Source organism: Rhinichthys klamathensis, unplaced genomic scaffold, assembly GCF_029890125.1.
Source record: "Rhinichthys klamathensis goyatoka isolate OS25496 unplaced genomic scaffold, OSU_Roscu_1.1 h1tg000249l_1, whole genome shotgun sequence".
Taxonomy (NCBI): Eukaryota; Metazoa; Chordata; class Actinopteri; order Cypriniformes; family Leuciscidae; genus Rhinichthys; species Rhinichthys klamathensis.
The window spans coordinates 456685-472878 of record NW_026606771.1 but is presented as its reverse complement, the minus strand read 5'-3'; the positions used below and the strand labels follow the sequence as shown (position 1 = coordinate 472878).

General features: G+C 37.2%; 2 protein-coding genes across 2 annotated transcripts in view; one reads left to right on the top strand and one right to left on the bottom strand.

The window, feature by feature from the left end:
* smim7 (small integral membrane protein 7) overlaps positions 1–1133 on the bottom strand; it is a 303536-nt gene extending 302403 nt beyond the window's left edge. Inside the window, exons 1-5 of the mRNA XM_056266586.1 lie at positions 1034–1133; positions 843–884; positions 701–759; positions 269–359; positions 129–155 (exon numbers count right to left, since the gene is read on the bottom strand). Coding sequence (XP_056122561.1) covers positions 140–155; positions 269–359; positions 701–759; positions 843–884; positions 1034–1059 — 234 coding nt within the window. The 5' untranslated portion in view covers positions 1060–1133 and the 3' untranslated portion in view covers positions 129–139. The remainder of the gene's footprint in view (positions 1–128; positions 156–268; positions 360–700; positions 760–842; positions 885–1033) is intronic.
* A 2362-nt stretch (positions 1134–3495) lies between these two features.
* On the top strand, positions 3496–15436 carry tmem38a (transmembrane protein 38A). The gene is made up of 6 exons (XM_056266578.1): positions 3496–3742; positions 9295–9451; positions 10403–10587; positions 10715–10802; positions 11083–11200; positions 14766–15436. Exons 1-6 carry the CDS (start codon positions 3619–3621, stop codon positions 14970–14972), a joined length of 879 nt encoding a protein of 292 aa, XP_056122553.1. The 5' UTR covers positions 3496–3618; the 3' UTR covers positions 14973–15436.
* Positions 15437–16194: the final 758 nt, after the last annotated feature.

Here is a 16194-nt window from a genome sequence, read left to right as displayed (position 1 = left end):
TGTACAAAATATACAGATGCCTGGTGAGACTGTATAAGACTTAAAGATGTTCTGCACTATTACAAAATAACCATTACATGAGATCCGCCCAATAATTATATATTTTGTGTCCTTGTTATCCTCACTGTACAGCCATGTATTATGATCCAAATAACCTGAAAAAAAAATGACAAAGAACACTATTACATAGTCTCAACAAAACAGCTTTTAATATTGCATAAACCTGATTTTTTTTTTAACAGCATGAAAGTAGGATGCCGATACTTACACGATCATGCAAAACATGATGAAAATGTTCCAAAGGGCTATGAATATGCGAAAGTACCGCAGACTCAGCAAAAACTCTCTGATGTTGTCACCTAAATACAAATAATACATAAGAGTCAAACATGATCCAGGGCTACTTGAAAAATAAAAATTATGGAGGCAAAAATGCAGCATTTATCTAATATTTGATTTATACATAATATTCTAGTCATTATATACTTTTTACAACATGGAACACTCAACACTTTTGTTGAACGTGATGGACATTTTTCATAGATAGACAGATAGATGTTTATACTAAGGGAAATCAATTAAAAAAACTATAGTTGACACTGCATGATGACAAAAAAGGAAGCATTTTAATATCAGTGAATTAATATTACAGCATTAAATTAACTATTACTTCGTTACAACGTTCAATATTTGCAGTTACCAGTACTGGATGATCCAGATTCATCGCCAAAGCCTTGAGACTGTGTTTCCCTCTTCTTTCTGCGCAAAGACACCGAACCAAACAATTACCAAGCAATCCTCGAAACTAAAACTGTCAGATAACTTTTGTGTTTATTACTTACAGTTTAAAGTTGAGCACAGCGCCAGCGTTCATGAGCAGAGTGCTGAAAACGTAAGAAGATGTGTGACGTGGACAGGAAAACAAACAGCTGTTACACAGTGACATTCATATACTAGACATATATGAACATCACAAATAACTTTCTATTTAATAAAAAACGTTTCCTGCATTATTAAAACCAGTGAAATTTACCCCACAATTAAAAGATCCCCGATCATTTTGGCCGATTATATCCGCCTCGGTTCGTCCTCTTCTTCTTCGATCTTTCTATAAGTAGAGTATAAGTCGGTAGATCATCATCTCCACCTGTCGGCTGAAATAGAACACGACAATTCTATTCCTGAGCATTCCAATAAGCAAAAGCTGCATGCATCCTCCTCACCTCAGCCCCTGGCCATGATGAACCTCCTTGATGGGTAGAGGTAGTTACAGGAACCCTGTTACAAACACCAAAAACAAAAATAATAGTAACAATAACATCTATTAGCCTATTTATTTACTTTTACAGTCAATTTTAATTGTACTAATATATTTGTTTTATGGTTAATAAATCAGCATTTAAATCATGGCAACTCCTGAATAATTTTAGCATGTTAATGGATATGACAATGTTATTGGTGGTGATCTCGGTGGTGGTTGGTGGAAATCAAACTGTGGAAAAAAATCGACCTGGCAACAGGCACATAGGCTAAATCCCGAAGCAGATCTATACACAGGTGGAGCTGGGGGAGGTGGAGGGTTTCAGAGGAGCTCTAACAGCGCACTGCAGGAGTTTACAGCTGCCACTCAACCAGACTATTTAAATGTTGATCAAGCAAGCTCTTTGGCTGCAGAATCAGCTGAGCAAATCAGCTTTTGTCATGTAAATAATGTAGTAAATGTAGTAGATTTTGTACCATGGTACAAAAAACAAGCTATTGCCGTCAGAAAAAAACACACACACACACACACACACACACATGAATTTCCTATGTTTTCCATTCTATATTGATATTTCAATGTTCACCATTACATCACCAAAAATCCATTCACCATATTGAAACGCCAAACTAAAGGCTATAATGCAAAAGAAAGCATATTCAAAGAATAGCATGACAATATAGGATTATAATTTGTCGGTAGTATTACATCACATCGTGAGTGTATATTAGCACCATTTGTAGTTTTATTGGGGCATCTGGCAGAGCGTTTGGGAAGCGGTGACGCGTGACGTCAGTCTCAACAAGCGGCAAAATCTGACAACACTGAGAAGGGGGGGTTAAACTTTCTTGATTTTACCACTTTAAATAACACCTTTAAAATAAACTGGATAAAGAACTTTATTAATAAGCCCACATCTATCTGGAATCTGATCCCTAATATTATTTTTTACAAACTAGGGGGTTTAAAATTCTTATTAACCTGTAATTACAACAATGAAAATCCCTGTATCAAATGTTCCCTTTTTAGGCAAATGTTATTAGCTTGGTCCCTCATCTTTAAACACAATTTTACACCTCACTCTTATATAATTCAGAATAATAAGGACCTACTATAAACATAAATCTCTTTTCTTTGATCGTTGTTTAAAAATTTCTCAACTTTTCAATCAAAATGGTTCCACTATTCTGAATTTTTAGTAAAGCATGGAATTCCTGCTGTTCCACAAGGAGTTCTTGTGCTTTTTAAAGGATTTTTTGTCACTCAGTGGATTTGTGTAAGACATTAAACAGTGCCTTTCTTCATCCAAAAAAAAAAAGTAGAATATTCGAGTCTTGTTTCAGGAGGAGTCTGTTTCATCCCATATGTAATTTCTTAATGGTTTTGTAAGTGACATTCCCTGGAAAAAAGTGTGGACATTACCTCACAAATACCTGATAACTAACAAAATGAGAGAAATTACCAAAGTTAATTAAGTTAATTCAGGTTTTACAAGTGCTCTCTCAGAAGACTTAAGCATGATCTGTTCTTTTGTTAAGAGAAACCTGAAACTACTTTACATTTATTTTTGGAACCGCTCTCTCAACTGACCTTTTGGTGTGACATCTGTGATTTTATCAAATGTTATACAAATCCTAACTTTGAATTTGGAAATGTAATTTTTGGTTGAAAGTGAAATTTATCTTATAAACCTTATTTTCTGTTATCTAAATCACATTCACAAATGTAATTTTTCTAAATGCAATCCTCTTTTTTTAAGATTTAACCTGAAATGAAAATGTATTTTGAATCTATTGAGTTACAAACGTAAAAGCTATAAGAACAGTGGACTTTATCTGAGAGACTGAAGGACTCTCTGGAGTATTGTTGTATTATGTTATGACAATGATGAAAATTGTTGTTAATGTTTTTCCCCCCATTTTCTTTTCTTCAAGCGTTTAATAATAATAATAATAAAAAAGTAGGCCTACACTATAGGCTACAAAATGTACAACAAAAAGTACTTCAGTACCTACAATAATATACTAAAATAGTCTATGGCTGGTTTGATTTTTTTCCAGCAGGGTCATGACCATGAAAATATGAAACAATGACTTTTATTTTATTTTATTATTATTTTTTTATTTTATTTTTTCTTTCGAAATGGCTTGATAATCGATTCGGCGCGCGCATGTCGCGGTCATCCAGTAAGTGGCAGTACCTCCTCCGCGCGAGCAGTGTCCGTGTGTGTTGATTTCACCTCAATAGTGCGCCTGAGCTTGCTGTGTATTAATAGGCATCTGCATGTGAGTGAACCCTTTCACTCGTGCACACGGCGAGTCTCTTGAAGATCTGTTCATGCGGTAGGGTCGAACATCATGGATGTGCTAGATGTCCTTAATCTGGGCGAAATTGCCCAGTATTTCTCGAAAATGGCGATGTTTCCAGTTTTTGATCTCGCTTATTATATCGTGTCAATACTCTACCTCAAATATGAACCAGGTAAGTGGAATTGTTGTTTAGAGATAACAGCAGAATATTGCACTAGAGCTTTATTATGACGATTTGTTTTATTTTTAGGTATTTACAGAACTTAGATCAATAGCTATGGAATGGGCTAATAATTAATTAACAGCATTAATATGAAACAATTCATTCTCAATTCATAGGCTAGTTATTGTTTTCAACAGGTGTTAGGCTATGTAATTTGTCTCAGGGTTCATTGTAACTCTGACATTGTTTTTGCAATAGAATGCAGAACAGTCCTGTTCGTCCGTATTCAATATTTGATCCTTGTCTCTACGTCTCAATCAGTATTTTATATGATGAAGAGTTGTCCCACTCTCGAAGAGTCTCCTCGAAACACGATAGAGTCCGTGCGCATTCCACTGCGAGTCTCACTGCAATAAATAGAAGCGCCCTAAATAGACAGCAGCAGAGAGGACTAAACGAAGCCCAGTAAATTTGTTAAGCAAATTCATGTTGCTCAGGATCGTTTTACTACGACTTTGTAATTCCTATTATTTTCAATGATGATTCTCTACCTGGACTTAAAAAAAAAAAAAGTTGAACAAGTAATAGCCTACCATTAGCCTACACTGTAAAAAATGATCGTGATTTTAACGGTAAAAGACTGTAAAAATGCTACAGTGCAAAACTGTTAATTGGTTAACAGAAAGTTTCCGTACTATATACAGTAAATAACTGTGATAGATCTAACGGTACATTTAATGTCATTTTACTGTAAAATACCGTTAAATTTACAGTTTTTGAAAGTGAAAAGAACAACTCATTGTATAATTTACAGTAAAAAAACGTAAATTGACATTCCCACAATTCCCTGCGTGACACTTCACATTTGATTTATTTTTGTTGAAATAACTATGTTTCTTCTTAGCTTTCTTAGTTATTTTCTAATCAATTATGTACATTAGGGTTTTATGTTGCATTTAATGTTGTTAAATTAATGTTTATTGCATTTTTAAAATTTCATGTGTGTTACCATGATGGTGTTTAGTGTTTGTGTGAATGACACTGTGCAGCTTCAGTAAATTAGTATTAACATTCTTATGGACGACTGCTTTTGATGAGCTTTGATTGATCATGTGACTCTCATCTCTGCTGTGATGGTAGTTGGTTGTCAGTGTATTACAATGGTACAAAACAGATATTAATACTTCAATAGGTTGGTAAATTATCATTATATCAGATAACAAATTACGGTTTATTACCGTAAATTTTACGTTAAGTCTGTAAAACCAAAAACGTTGATACCGTATTTTTGACGGTAAAGTTCTGGTAACCACAGCTGCCAGTTTTTTTCCGTAAAAACAACAGGATTTTTTTTACAGTGTATGTAGGCTATATAAGCCTGTTTTTTCCAATACAGATAACATTTTTGGTAGGCTCTTAAATAATATTTCATTATGGTAATGAAAATATGTTTTTTATGTTAATAAGAATGAGCTTTTTGGCATTACAATGATGAGAATGAAAATATTTTTTTGCATTACAGTTATAAGTTTTGAGGTTTTCTTTTTGCATTATGGTAATGAGAATGATATATTTTTTATGTGAATTGGGGGAAATGTGCTTAACTGTTATTCATTTTGGGGTGACATTTTGACTAGTGCAGTTCACACATTAGTAATACACCAGTAGTAATAGTTATAGGTGAGATTTATTTGTCCATGCTTTAATTTAATGAGCTGTCTGATGAAAACAGAGTAATAGTTGATCACCACAACTTGCCATCACTTAAAATGGAATCATATTTTCAGATATACCAGGGCACAGTTATAGAATATAATACTCTCATACAAAGCACCATAAAATTGCACCATGAAGCACCATGAAGAATTTGATATACTGTATGCATATATACAGTATATATCCACCACCACTTTGTCCAAACATTAGCCAGTTGCTAGCTGAAGCTCATCCTGTCAGCTGTTTGTGAATGTTGGATGTCATGGTGTGAAACAGACCTGCAGTTTGAGACGAACAAAAAGCTTTAGGCTTCTGTTTATTTTTAGGCCACATTTGAGAGGATCATTTTTCATTCAAAATGCCTGTTGGGTGTGTAACTACCCAAGCTACACCTGTTCTGTGAGATGTGTTCATCCCTGGAGATTAAAGAGGGGTGGTGTGGACCCCAAGATCTTGATATACAACATGTCTTAGTGGTGTCAGAAATCATGTGGTAAACCCTACACTGCTTTAGAGAGTAATATTTTCGATGGGATACACTGTTAAACAATTATTGTAATTTTAATGGTAAAAGACTGTACAGATTTAACGGTAAAAATCTGTTAAAGGGATATTTCAGCCAAAAATGAAGAATGTTGTTAACCAAACAGTTGATGGGCCCCATTGACTTCCATAGGTTTTTTTTTTCCATACAATGTAAGTAAGTGGGGCCCATCAACTGTTTGGTTACCGACATTCTTCAAAATATTTTCTTTTGTGTTCAGCAGAAGAAACAAATTCATACAGGTTTGGGACAACTTGAGGGTGAGTAAATAGATGACAGAGTTAACTTTAACTAATTGACAGTTATCTTACTCTATACGGTGAAAATCTGTAATAGACCATTGGACATTTCATGTAATTTACAGTTGAATTAGTTTTTGGATGTGAAAAATTACAAATCATCTTACAATTTTTAGTGAAAAGGTGGTTGTCAGTATATTAAAAGATTAAAAACAAAGTTTATTAATTTGGTATTGTAATATTAATGAAATGTAAAAAAAAAATACTGTAAATTTAGATTTAGATAAAACTTAAAATGTTGCTAACTTGCTACTGTATTTTTTATGGTTAAAGTCTGGCAACCACAGCTGCAAATTTGTTATCGTAAATTTCACAGACATTTTGTTTTACATTTAATAAAGTACAGTGGGCTCCCTAAGTCTGAGGCCATGTTTACACGGAAACGATCTGAAGAGAAAACGCAAAAGTGGCGTTTCGTTTTCACTTTTTATTCTGCGCTTAGACGAGCGTTATGGGGGGGAAATCTGCATGCATATGGAGACGCAAAAGTGTTAGAAATGCGATGTAGTATGCACTCCAGGCGGCTAGGTGGCAATGTGAAGCACTGCCACACAACAACAACAAGTCCGTGCGCCTGCGTACAACCTTCCTTCTACTTCTCTCCCTAGTAGCGCGAAATTGAAAAGACTCTTGGACGTTTATCAGAGCTGCTAGGGCAACTTGAAGGTCCGACGTATGGAAATAATCCGACATGTTGGTTGTTATTTTCCTGTACTGGCGCATGCCTGTGACGTAAATGCGTACGCGACGAGAGCCGCCATGAGCAGATTTGCGTTTTTACCCGTTTAGACGGAAACGCGACGGTGGAGCGTTTTTAAGATTTCCACTTTGGAGAGTGGTTTCACTTTTTTGCGTTTTTAAGCCCCAAAAACGCCGCCGCCGTGTAAACGAAAGGCACATCCGATAAAATATTATTACGTTTTCACCCGGAATCGTTTTCGTGTAAACAGGGCCTGAGACTGTTAACAAGATGAAGAAGAAGATGAAGATGGACGACAGGATTATAAAACATAAACAAGGTTTTATTAAACTAAGGCAGCAGGCGTAACAGTGTGCACTAACGCAAATAACAACTGACAACTGAAGCGTGAACAAGGAGGAACTTAAGTACACAGTGGTGACAAACTAAATGATGACCAGCTGGGATGAATGGTAGTGTCCATGGAAACAGATGAGTGGCAGGAAATACAAAGAACAAGACAAAGACGACATGTGACTGATGAATACAAACTAAAATTCCATGAAAGTGAAATTAATAATGAACTGGTCCAGATATCCCTGACAGAACCCCCCCTCCCAGTAGGCGTGACCTTGTGCTGTAATAGAAGAAGTGAAGGTGAGATGGAGGGGGCTTTGGAGGTGGCTGAGGCGATGACGCAAGGAAGGAGATGACAGGAGATGGTGAAGGGATGGCGATATCCGGACGTAGACGAGACCCCGGCGGCGATTATGGTAGACGTCTGAAGGAACAGACCCAGAGTCCAGAGACAACAGCCCACAGCGGAGTCGAGGGAGGAGCCAAGGTGGAGTAGAGGCTGACGTCGACTGGTGGACGATCGACGGAGGCGGAGCCGATGAATCCCAGGGCGCAGACAGAGAGCCGGCACAGGAGGCCTGGGCGATGCCACGGCGACGAGCGTCTGAGGTGGAGCCAGATTACCCGAGGACAGACGGTTCCGGTTTGATGGAGGACTGATGCATACCCGAAGGTAAGGATCAGCCCGCTGCAGGCGTAGGGGTGGAGGAACGGAGCGTAGCGGAAGATCCTTAAGTCTGTGGCGGAGGTGGAGTGACGACTGACCGAGGGGGAGCCGGTGGGACGAGGGAACCCAGTGGAGCCAAGGCGGAGCCGACAGATCGAAGTAACGAGGTGATCAGAGGCCGGAGGCGGAGCCACAAGATCCACTCGCTCAGGTATTAATGGTGGTTGCTCGAACTGAGGCTCGACGTTACAGCATGGCATTCCAGGAGATAGCGAAGGGCTGCAACCCTCCAGCAGAGGTGGGGCTGGAGGATTGGCTGAGAAGGGGGGTGACGGAGGCAGTTGGAGTCTTTAAGAGTTTGAAGGTAATATATAGTCCAGGCAGGTTCTTGTGCTGTCTAGAAACAGCGATGAGGGTTCAGAGCAAACTGATAAATCACAGTCCACATAGTTCATAGTGCTGTCTAGAAACAGCGATGACGCATCCATCTGCGGGGGGCTCCGTGTTCGCAGGTGGTGAAACGGGCTCTGGCTCCGGCTGTGTTTTGGACCGAGGGTAGACACTCTCTATGGGACAGACAGATGATGGTGTCCCTCCAGTTTAGTCCAGAGAGATCTGGGGGGTATATGGGATGGTAATAGTTAGCCCCGATCCAGAACAAAGACTTCAGGGTCTCGTCGTCGAAGGGGCTGGTGATGGCAAGACGACAGAAGTTTTCAGTAAAACTCAAAAGATAGAGGCTCTCACGAGCGATCACAGCGAATTTGGCTGCATCATCCATTTTTGGTCAATTGTTCTGTTACAAGATGAAGAAGAAGATGAACGATGAACGACAGGATTATAAAACATAAACAAGGTTTTATTAAACTAGAAGGCAGCAGGCGTAACAGTGTGCACTAACACAAATAACAACTGACAACTGAAGTGTTTAACTAAATGATTAGCAGCTGAGATGAACGGTTAGCCGAACGGTCAATTTTTTTAATGAATCAGTTAATGCAGGGTTTTTTTTTTTTGCTTAACTGATCCATTGATCCAGTTCACTGCAAGGGAATGTTTTCACTGAATAACTATATCAATTTTGGTCTGTTCACAGAAAACTCTAACTTGGCAAACAAGTTATAAAGATCCCTTTTATAAAGTATTTCTTTTGTGATGGAAGAACAGAATTTCACTTTTTAAATTAAAGTCAAAGTAGTTTTAGACTTGGACCTCACTATATATAAATAAATACATGTAAATGTTAAGTGTTGAAAAGTGAAAGTGTTATTGTCATATGTAATGGTCTGTGTTGATCAGGTGCTGTGGAAGTGTCCCGTAGAAGCCCAGTGGCCTCATGGTTCTGTGCAATGCTCTACTGTTTTGGGAGCTACATACTAGCAGACATCATGCTTGGTGTGTCTCCCATCGACTATTTCCATAACAACAGTCACATCCTCCTGGCCTCAGCTGTGTGGTGAGGATCTTTGAAATGGTTCAGTGCATGTCCACTTTGAAGTTACCTCGAAGATCATTTCAAGAACTTTAAGACAGACCTTGATATAAAATCAAAATTGTGCTTTTGCATCATTAACCAGTTTATAACATGATAATTACTTAATTTAAATGTCAAAACTCATTGTAATAAGTTATCTTACAGAATCTTACATCACAGTATGCATATTTTTTAATTGTAGTAATGTAATATATCACAAAATAGTTATTTTCGCTGGAAATGTAACAAAAAAAGTTATAATTAAGACTAAAATTATATAAAAAATGTTTAATTTCCAGCAAAAATAATAATTATAATTTTTTTACCATGTCTATTTTTGATAACCCAATGAATTAAATACCTGATTTGATATTAATTCTTAACTTTTCAAAGTGCTATAAGTGCAGTAAAACAATATTACTAAGAGAAAACATAATTTTATCAAACAAATAGTCCACACTATTCATTCCGATTGGATTAGGCACATCTGAAGCCATTATAAATAGCTGATATATGACTTGCTAACACACAGTTACACTCTATATTAATGTGGTAAGTTGCCAAGAATCTGTAAACAACTAAACTCCTTTGTTTTACATCCTTTAATAACAGCTTTGTCCACATCTTGACTTATTTGGGATTTGTCCCACTCTGTTATTTCCACATTTACTCCATGTTTCTTCATTGATTACATGTGCAAATAACGTAAAGCAGTTCTGTAGACTAATAGCTGCATGAATATATCAAAATATATAGCAAAACATTGACCAGCTAACACATTTCTTCCATGGCAAGCTTTATACCATCATACCACCCAACCCTATTCACTAGTTCACTACCTTTATGAAATCCTGTTGCCAACATGAGAAACTGTAAACAACAGGGTTGTTGCGTCTATTTATCAGAATGTGTTTTTTTTATCTCTTTTTTCAGGTACTTGATTTTCTTCTGCCCTCTTAACCTGTTCTACAAATGCGTGGCGTTTCTGCCTGTGAAACTCGTGCTAGTGGCCTTGAAAGAAGTGGTCCGGACTCGTAAAATCGCTGCTGGAGTCCATCACGCTCACCATGCGTATCACCATGGCTGGCTGATCATGGTCATTACTGGTTATGTCAAGGGTAAGTATCTTATATCTCCAGAGGGATTTATTTTTGGGGGTCATGTAACACTTCCATAAGACCCGTTAAAAACTCTTGCTTGGGAGATCTGTGCCACTCTGCTGATTGTTTCTGTTAATACTCACAGGGTCAGGGGTCGCTCTCATGTCCAATTTCGAGCAGCTGTTGCGAGGAGTCTGGAAGCCAGAGACCAATGAAGTTCTCAACATGTCATTGTGAGTGGTCTGTTCACTAGTAAAAACCTTTGGTGGTAGTACACAAAAGAGAATGTTTGGAAAGTCATCTCTGTCTACTGACTTGTTATAGTGAGGATATCTGTTTAAACTAAATTTTGTTTTAAAAAAAACACACCATAAATTAGCAAAAAGGTAGTTCATATGACTCATGCCTTTTTAATCCATCATTCCAAGTCAATGAAATTATGAGAAAGAGCTGTTTATGTTTTAAATGATTGATTGATATAAAAGTGTAGAATGTGATTCTTGTATTTTTCAGCCCTACCAAGGCCAGTCTTTATGGAGCCATTCTGTTCACACTTCAGGAGGCTAACTTACTCCCTGTGTCAAAGAGCATGCTCATCTGCCTCTTCACACTCTTCATGGCCACATCCAAGGTAATATTCAGCCTCTTTAAGAGAAATTCAGTCAATGAGACAGAACATTGTCAATACCTGCACAGCCAAAGACTATAGATATACAAAGAGGGTGCACTTATTACTTATGAGTGGGAGGAACTGCAACATGCAATATGGCGGAATGCATCCCGCCTTCTAAATGAAAGAACCAATCTCTGATTGGTGAAGTCATTGCGTCACTGCAACTGCTGTGCCGTTAGAAGCTCTGGTTCCCATAGAAGCCGGAGACTCATGCTAAGAACTGCACATGCGCATTGGCTGGTCTAGCCTGAAAAATATATATTTTTTAACGCAATTTGAGCTTAAGAAACAACATCTGTTGGACAGTTAATGTCAGATTTTGCTGCTGATTTAAAATATGTTATTTAATTGGGAGTTCAGCAAGCAGTTTTTGAGATTTCAGGATTCCCCCATTCAAATAGATCTTGGATGCCTGAAATAGCTGTCCGGAGGCATTGCAAATATGGCCGCTAAGTGATCAGACTTTCCTTGAAAGGGACTTTGGCACAGCTCATTCAATATAGATGCAGTATATATGGGTATACTATTGAAATCCATCTTCTAAAAAAGGAATAAAGAAAAGCAACAATTTTTTAGTTCTCTGAACAACTATCCTAAGCTACACTACTTTCTGAATTTGAATCTAAATTCCTTTATTCACCGAATGCCAATAGATTGTCAAGGCAAATACAGATGTCTTGTTCAGCAGTTTAATCTGTCATTATCGTTTTTTATTTATCATACTGTTATATTATACTCAATATGAAGTGAACTCTGCTTTGCAAAATAGTCTCTCACATAGATGGGAAGTCTGTTGTTCCAAACTATATGCGGATATTTTTCAAATGGAACATAAAAATAAACAATTTGAAGAATGTTGTTGCAGCTCTCTGCCATAAAATGAGGAGAAAGGTTTTTCTCTTTTTCTTTTTTTCTATATTGATTTTAATTAATTACATACAAACACATACCAGAACCCCCTTTAGCTTAAGTGATGAAAAAAAAAACAGGGCTCAACAATAAGGAGTGCCCGATGGCACAGGGCCAGCGTAAACTGTCAAAAAAACTGTCTTGTGTTTTCCTTGTCTTGTGTGGACTTTAGTTATTTCCTGTTCTGTGCCATGTTTTGTAGTCCTTTGTAGTTTTTCTTGTTTATGAGTCTCTCCAGGTGTTTCTAATTAGCCCCGCCCCCTTGTTATCTTGTTTGTTTGTCTGTGTATTTAAACCTCTGTGCTTCAGTTGTTGGTTGTCGGTGGTTGTTGCTTGTAGCTGTCAAAGTTCTGTGTTCCTTTGTTTGCCCTGGATGACCTGTTTACTTCATTAAATTAGCTGCATTTGGATTCTCTCTTTGCTTCGTCCTTGCCGCATCATTACATAAACGTTGTTAAACATTAAAACTGTTAACTGGGAAAAGTCAGTGGAATGAAAAAAAAGCACAAGGTCTAGAGACACGATTTTTTTAAAAGTCGATATTCTTTTAACTTGAGCTCTGCATTTTCAAATATCAATGTCATGCCTAGACACTGCAAAAGATACGAGACACAAGCGCAACGGTTAAAGACGTCCATCTAGCGTGTGTTTAGGTGAAAAACAATGGAAAAGTAGCGCAGTGGAATTGAAAAACAGTATGTTGGATTAGGTCTTAAAGTGACAGCAGCCTAATATTCCTGCTGCTGCCTGTGTTTTTCAAACAACAAGACAAAGAAAAAAATTGCTCGCTGCTCTTGACTGAATATCTTTTGTAACTTTAATAAGGATTAATCGATATTTAACTTATACAGACTATGCAGTGTTATTTTACATTTGATTACTTTATACAATTTCTGTACCTGAAAACTATTAAACCATCTTGAAAAACTTGAAAAGCACTTTTTATTTCATTTATGTTTGTTCTTTTGTATTTATTTGTTCTTATTTTATTCTGACTGTTTACTTATCTTTAAGAATATTTGAAATAATTAAGTTAGGCTATAGTTCTTGGTGTCACCTTATTTATTAAGGTTATGGGTTAAAAACACCCAAAATAAATAAAGAACTAGGTCTATTATATTTAATTTAATTTACTTTAGCACTTTTTTTTGTGGTGGGGCCACTGGCCCAGTAGAAAAAAATCCTTACTATTGAGTCCTCTATATATATATATATCTCCCAGGTAGCCAAAATGGTTCGGCCCGATAATAGCCCATATACGGCAGGCCGGAAGAAATAACTCGGCCCGGTTGCGTTTGCCAGACTCGGGATGGACGCAGGATGGGGGTACACCCCAGAATCATCCCAAATACACTGGCCCGGGTCCGGGTGCCAAAACTGCAAGCATTGGGCCACAATCAGGCCGACAAGAATTGAACACTTTCCTCGGTACTGGCCGGAGTCTGGGTACTAAAACTGAGCCGACACCGCCAGCTACAGCCATCTTTTGATGACCTTTTCAAACACTCCATCTGATGCACTGTCAGTACTTGCATTTCTTCGCACTGATAAAAAAAAAAAAAAAATCAAGTAAAGTCAAGTCAGATTGTTTCAAAGCAGCTTTACAGTGAAAATTTATTCAAAAAAGATTGTTTCGGCTGTACAGATCAATCGCAATACAATAGACTGTTACTGATCCAGTTTTTTCTTTCAACATCAACAAAAGCCTTTGTTTTCTTTGACATCTTTACACTGCAAAGTTGGAACAGAAGTTGCATCTGACATGGCATTTATGCGTATTTACACAGACTAATGCTGTTCATGTACATGTATTTACACAAAATAAATGTGCTGGCTACTTGGGATATATATATATATATATATATATATATATATATATATAAGTATATGTATAAGGATAAATATATATATATATATATATATATATATATATATATATATATATATATATATATATATATAATTAAAACAAAATGAAAGTAAAATCCAATAATAATAAAACAGTAATATTAAATAATACAACCCTGAGCCAAATCCCCCTAAAGAGACTGAGAATATTTTCAGCAAATTAACTTAAATTACTTGTAATTTCTTCCTCACCCATCATATACAAGCTCAAAATGACATAATCATGAGCAAATAATGACAACATTTCCATTAAGCCTTTGGTGTACGTTTTATTTTATTTTATAAACATCATATATACAAAGTTTTTGTGCCACTTCAAACCCTAGGTATTAAAATTCTTCTCTTCCAAACGTGAACTTTGAAATGCAGCAAATTTCGCATTAGCTTGCATTTTCTGTCTTTGAATGCGTATGAATTGAAGTCAGCAGAACAAAAAGTGTAGTGCGACCGTCCTACTGTACTGTACACATGTACTGTACACATACCAAAGTGTACGGAAGTATAATACAAAAGAAGTATACTTTGTGCTCTAGCAACCGAATAGCAATGCCCTGGCAACCACCCCCAACATCCATTAAGTCTTTGACTTTTTGCTCAGGCATGCACCACTCACATTTCATTGAGAAAATCTAATAAATCTCAATAACTGAGACATTTCTAATTTCATTACTCAAGAACATTTCCTATTGTTTTATTAATTATACAGGTGTTTATGACGGCCCGACACTCTCACGGATCTCCGTTCGCCCTCATTGAGTCCTGGGTTTGCCACTTGCTATTCGGCTCCCCCCTTGGTATTGAAGATGATCACCACCACCCCGCACCAGCTGCTTCTGCGCCCCTGTCTCCCGCCAAAACCAAGGAGGAACTGAGTGAAGGAACCCGCAAGAGGAAGTCGAAGAAAGCCGAGTAAAGTTACAACACAAAATCATCAACCCAACCTGTGACATGACAGAGCTCCCCAGCTCTGCTTGAGAAAGGAGGGAATTTGATGTTAAACCAATGCAAGTTTCTCTTTTAATGGTGCTTTTAAATGACAGACATGCCACATAGGGACTCGGTATATAGCTTCCCCCTCTTTGCCAACATCTGTGTCTTTATTTATTTTCTCAATGTTTCCATCATTGAAGCCCCATTTACCCAATGCATCTGATAATGTGCAGTATGTCAAGAACAGATGAATGAATGAAAGGCAGTGAGATGAGAGTTTGAGTTCAGGCTTCACTGAAGGGTCTGTCCAAATAACTTGATGAGACTCGTATAGGTCACCGCCGGTTGAGCCCATTTCCACAGCACACTGCTGCTTTTTACATCTAGTGGCACTGAAAAAATATATTTTCAAGAAATAAATTAAAATAAAATATTTTTCAGCCAAAACCACAAGTTGTTTCAAATTCTTCCAATTGTTTCTGCTGCTGCATTTGGAAAATGTTTGGGTTCGCATGACTTAAATCTTGGTTAAATCCACACTGTGAACGAAGTGGTCAAATTTTATGAGAATGCAGTTTTGAGGATGCAGACAAATACAATGAGCATCTTTTTGTTGATCATTTCAGAATTTAAATAGTTTTTCAAACATCACACATAATGTATAGTTTTACTACTTTGTCAAGTTTATTTTGGCATTTGGAAATAAATGTTTTCAGGAATGTCTTTTCTGCACATTAGGTAGATAACAGGTGGCATCATAGCAACAATTATAAATTACAATTATTTCTGCGCGTTATGTAATTAAGAAAAAAAAAGAGTCTGTAAACACAGAAGGAGGTCCGGTGTTTATATACAATTTTGTCCTCTTCAATAGCCTATACCCTACTGCTGTTAAACTCTGCATCAGTCAAGGTCACATTGACCTCGCTGTTGTTACTCTCACATACAAAACCTGTCAAATAATGTGAGATCTATTATCCATCTATCGCACAGAGTATACAGAGTACCTGATATCCGATCTGACAGGCTGTTAAATGGTTTAACCAGTAAATTCTCACCTCACCAGCAGATGGCCACAGAACCGCAGAGAGTATAGTCAGTGTCAGGTCAAATCATGTTTATTTATAGAGCTTTTCACAATATCATTTCAAAGCGTCACAGAGATGTTTCAATATGATGCAATATGATTGTCTTTAGACCCTAGT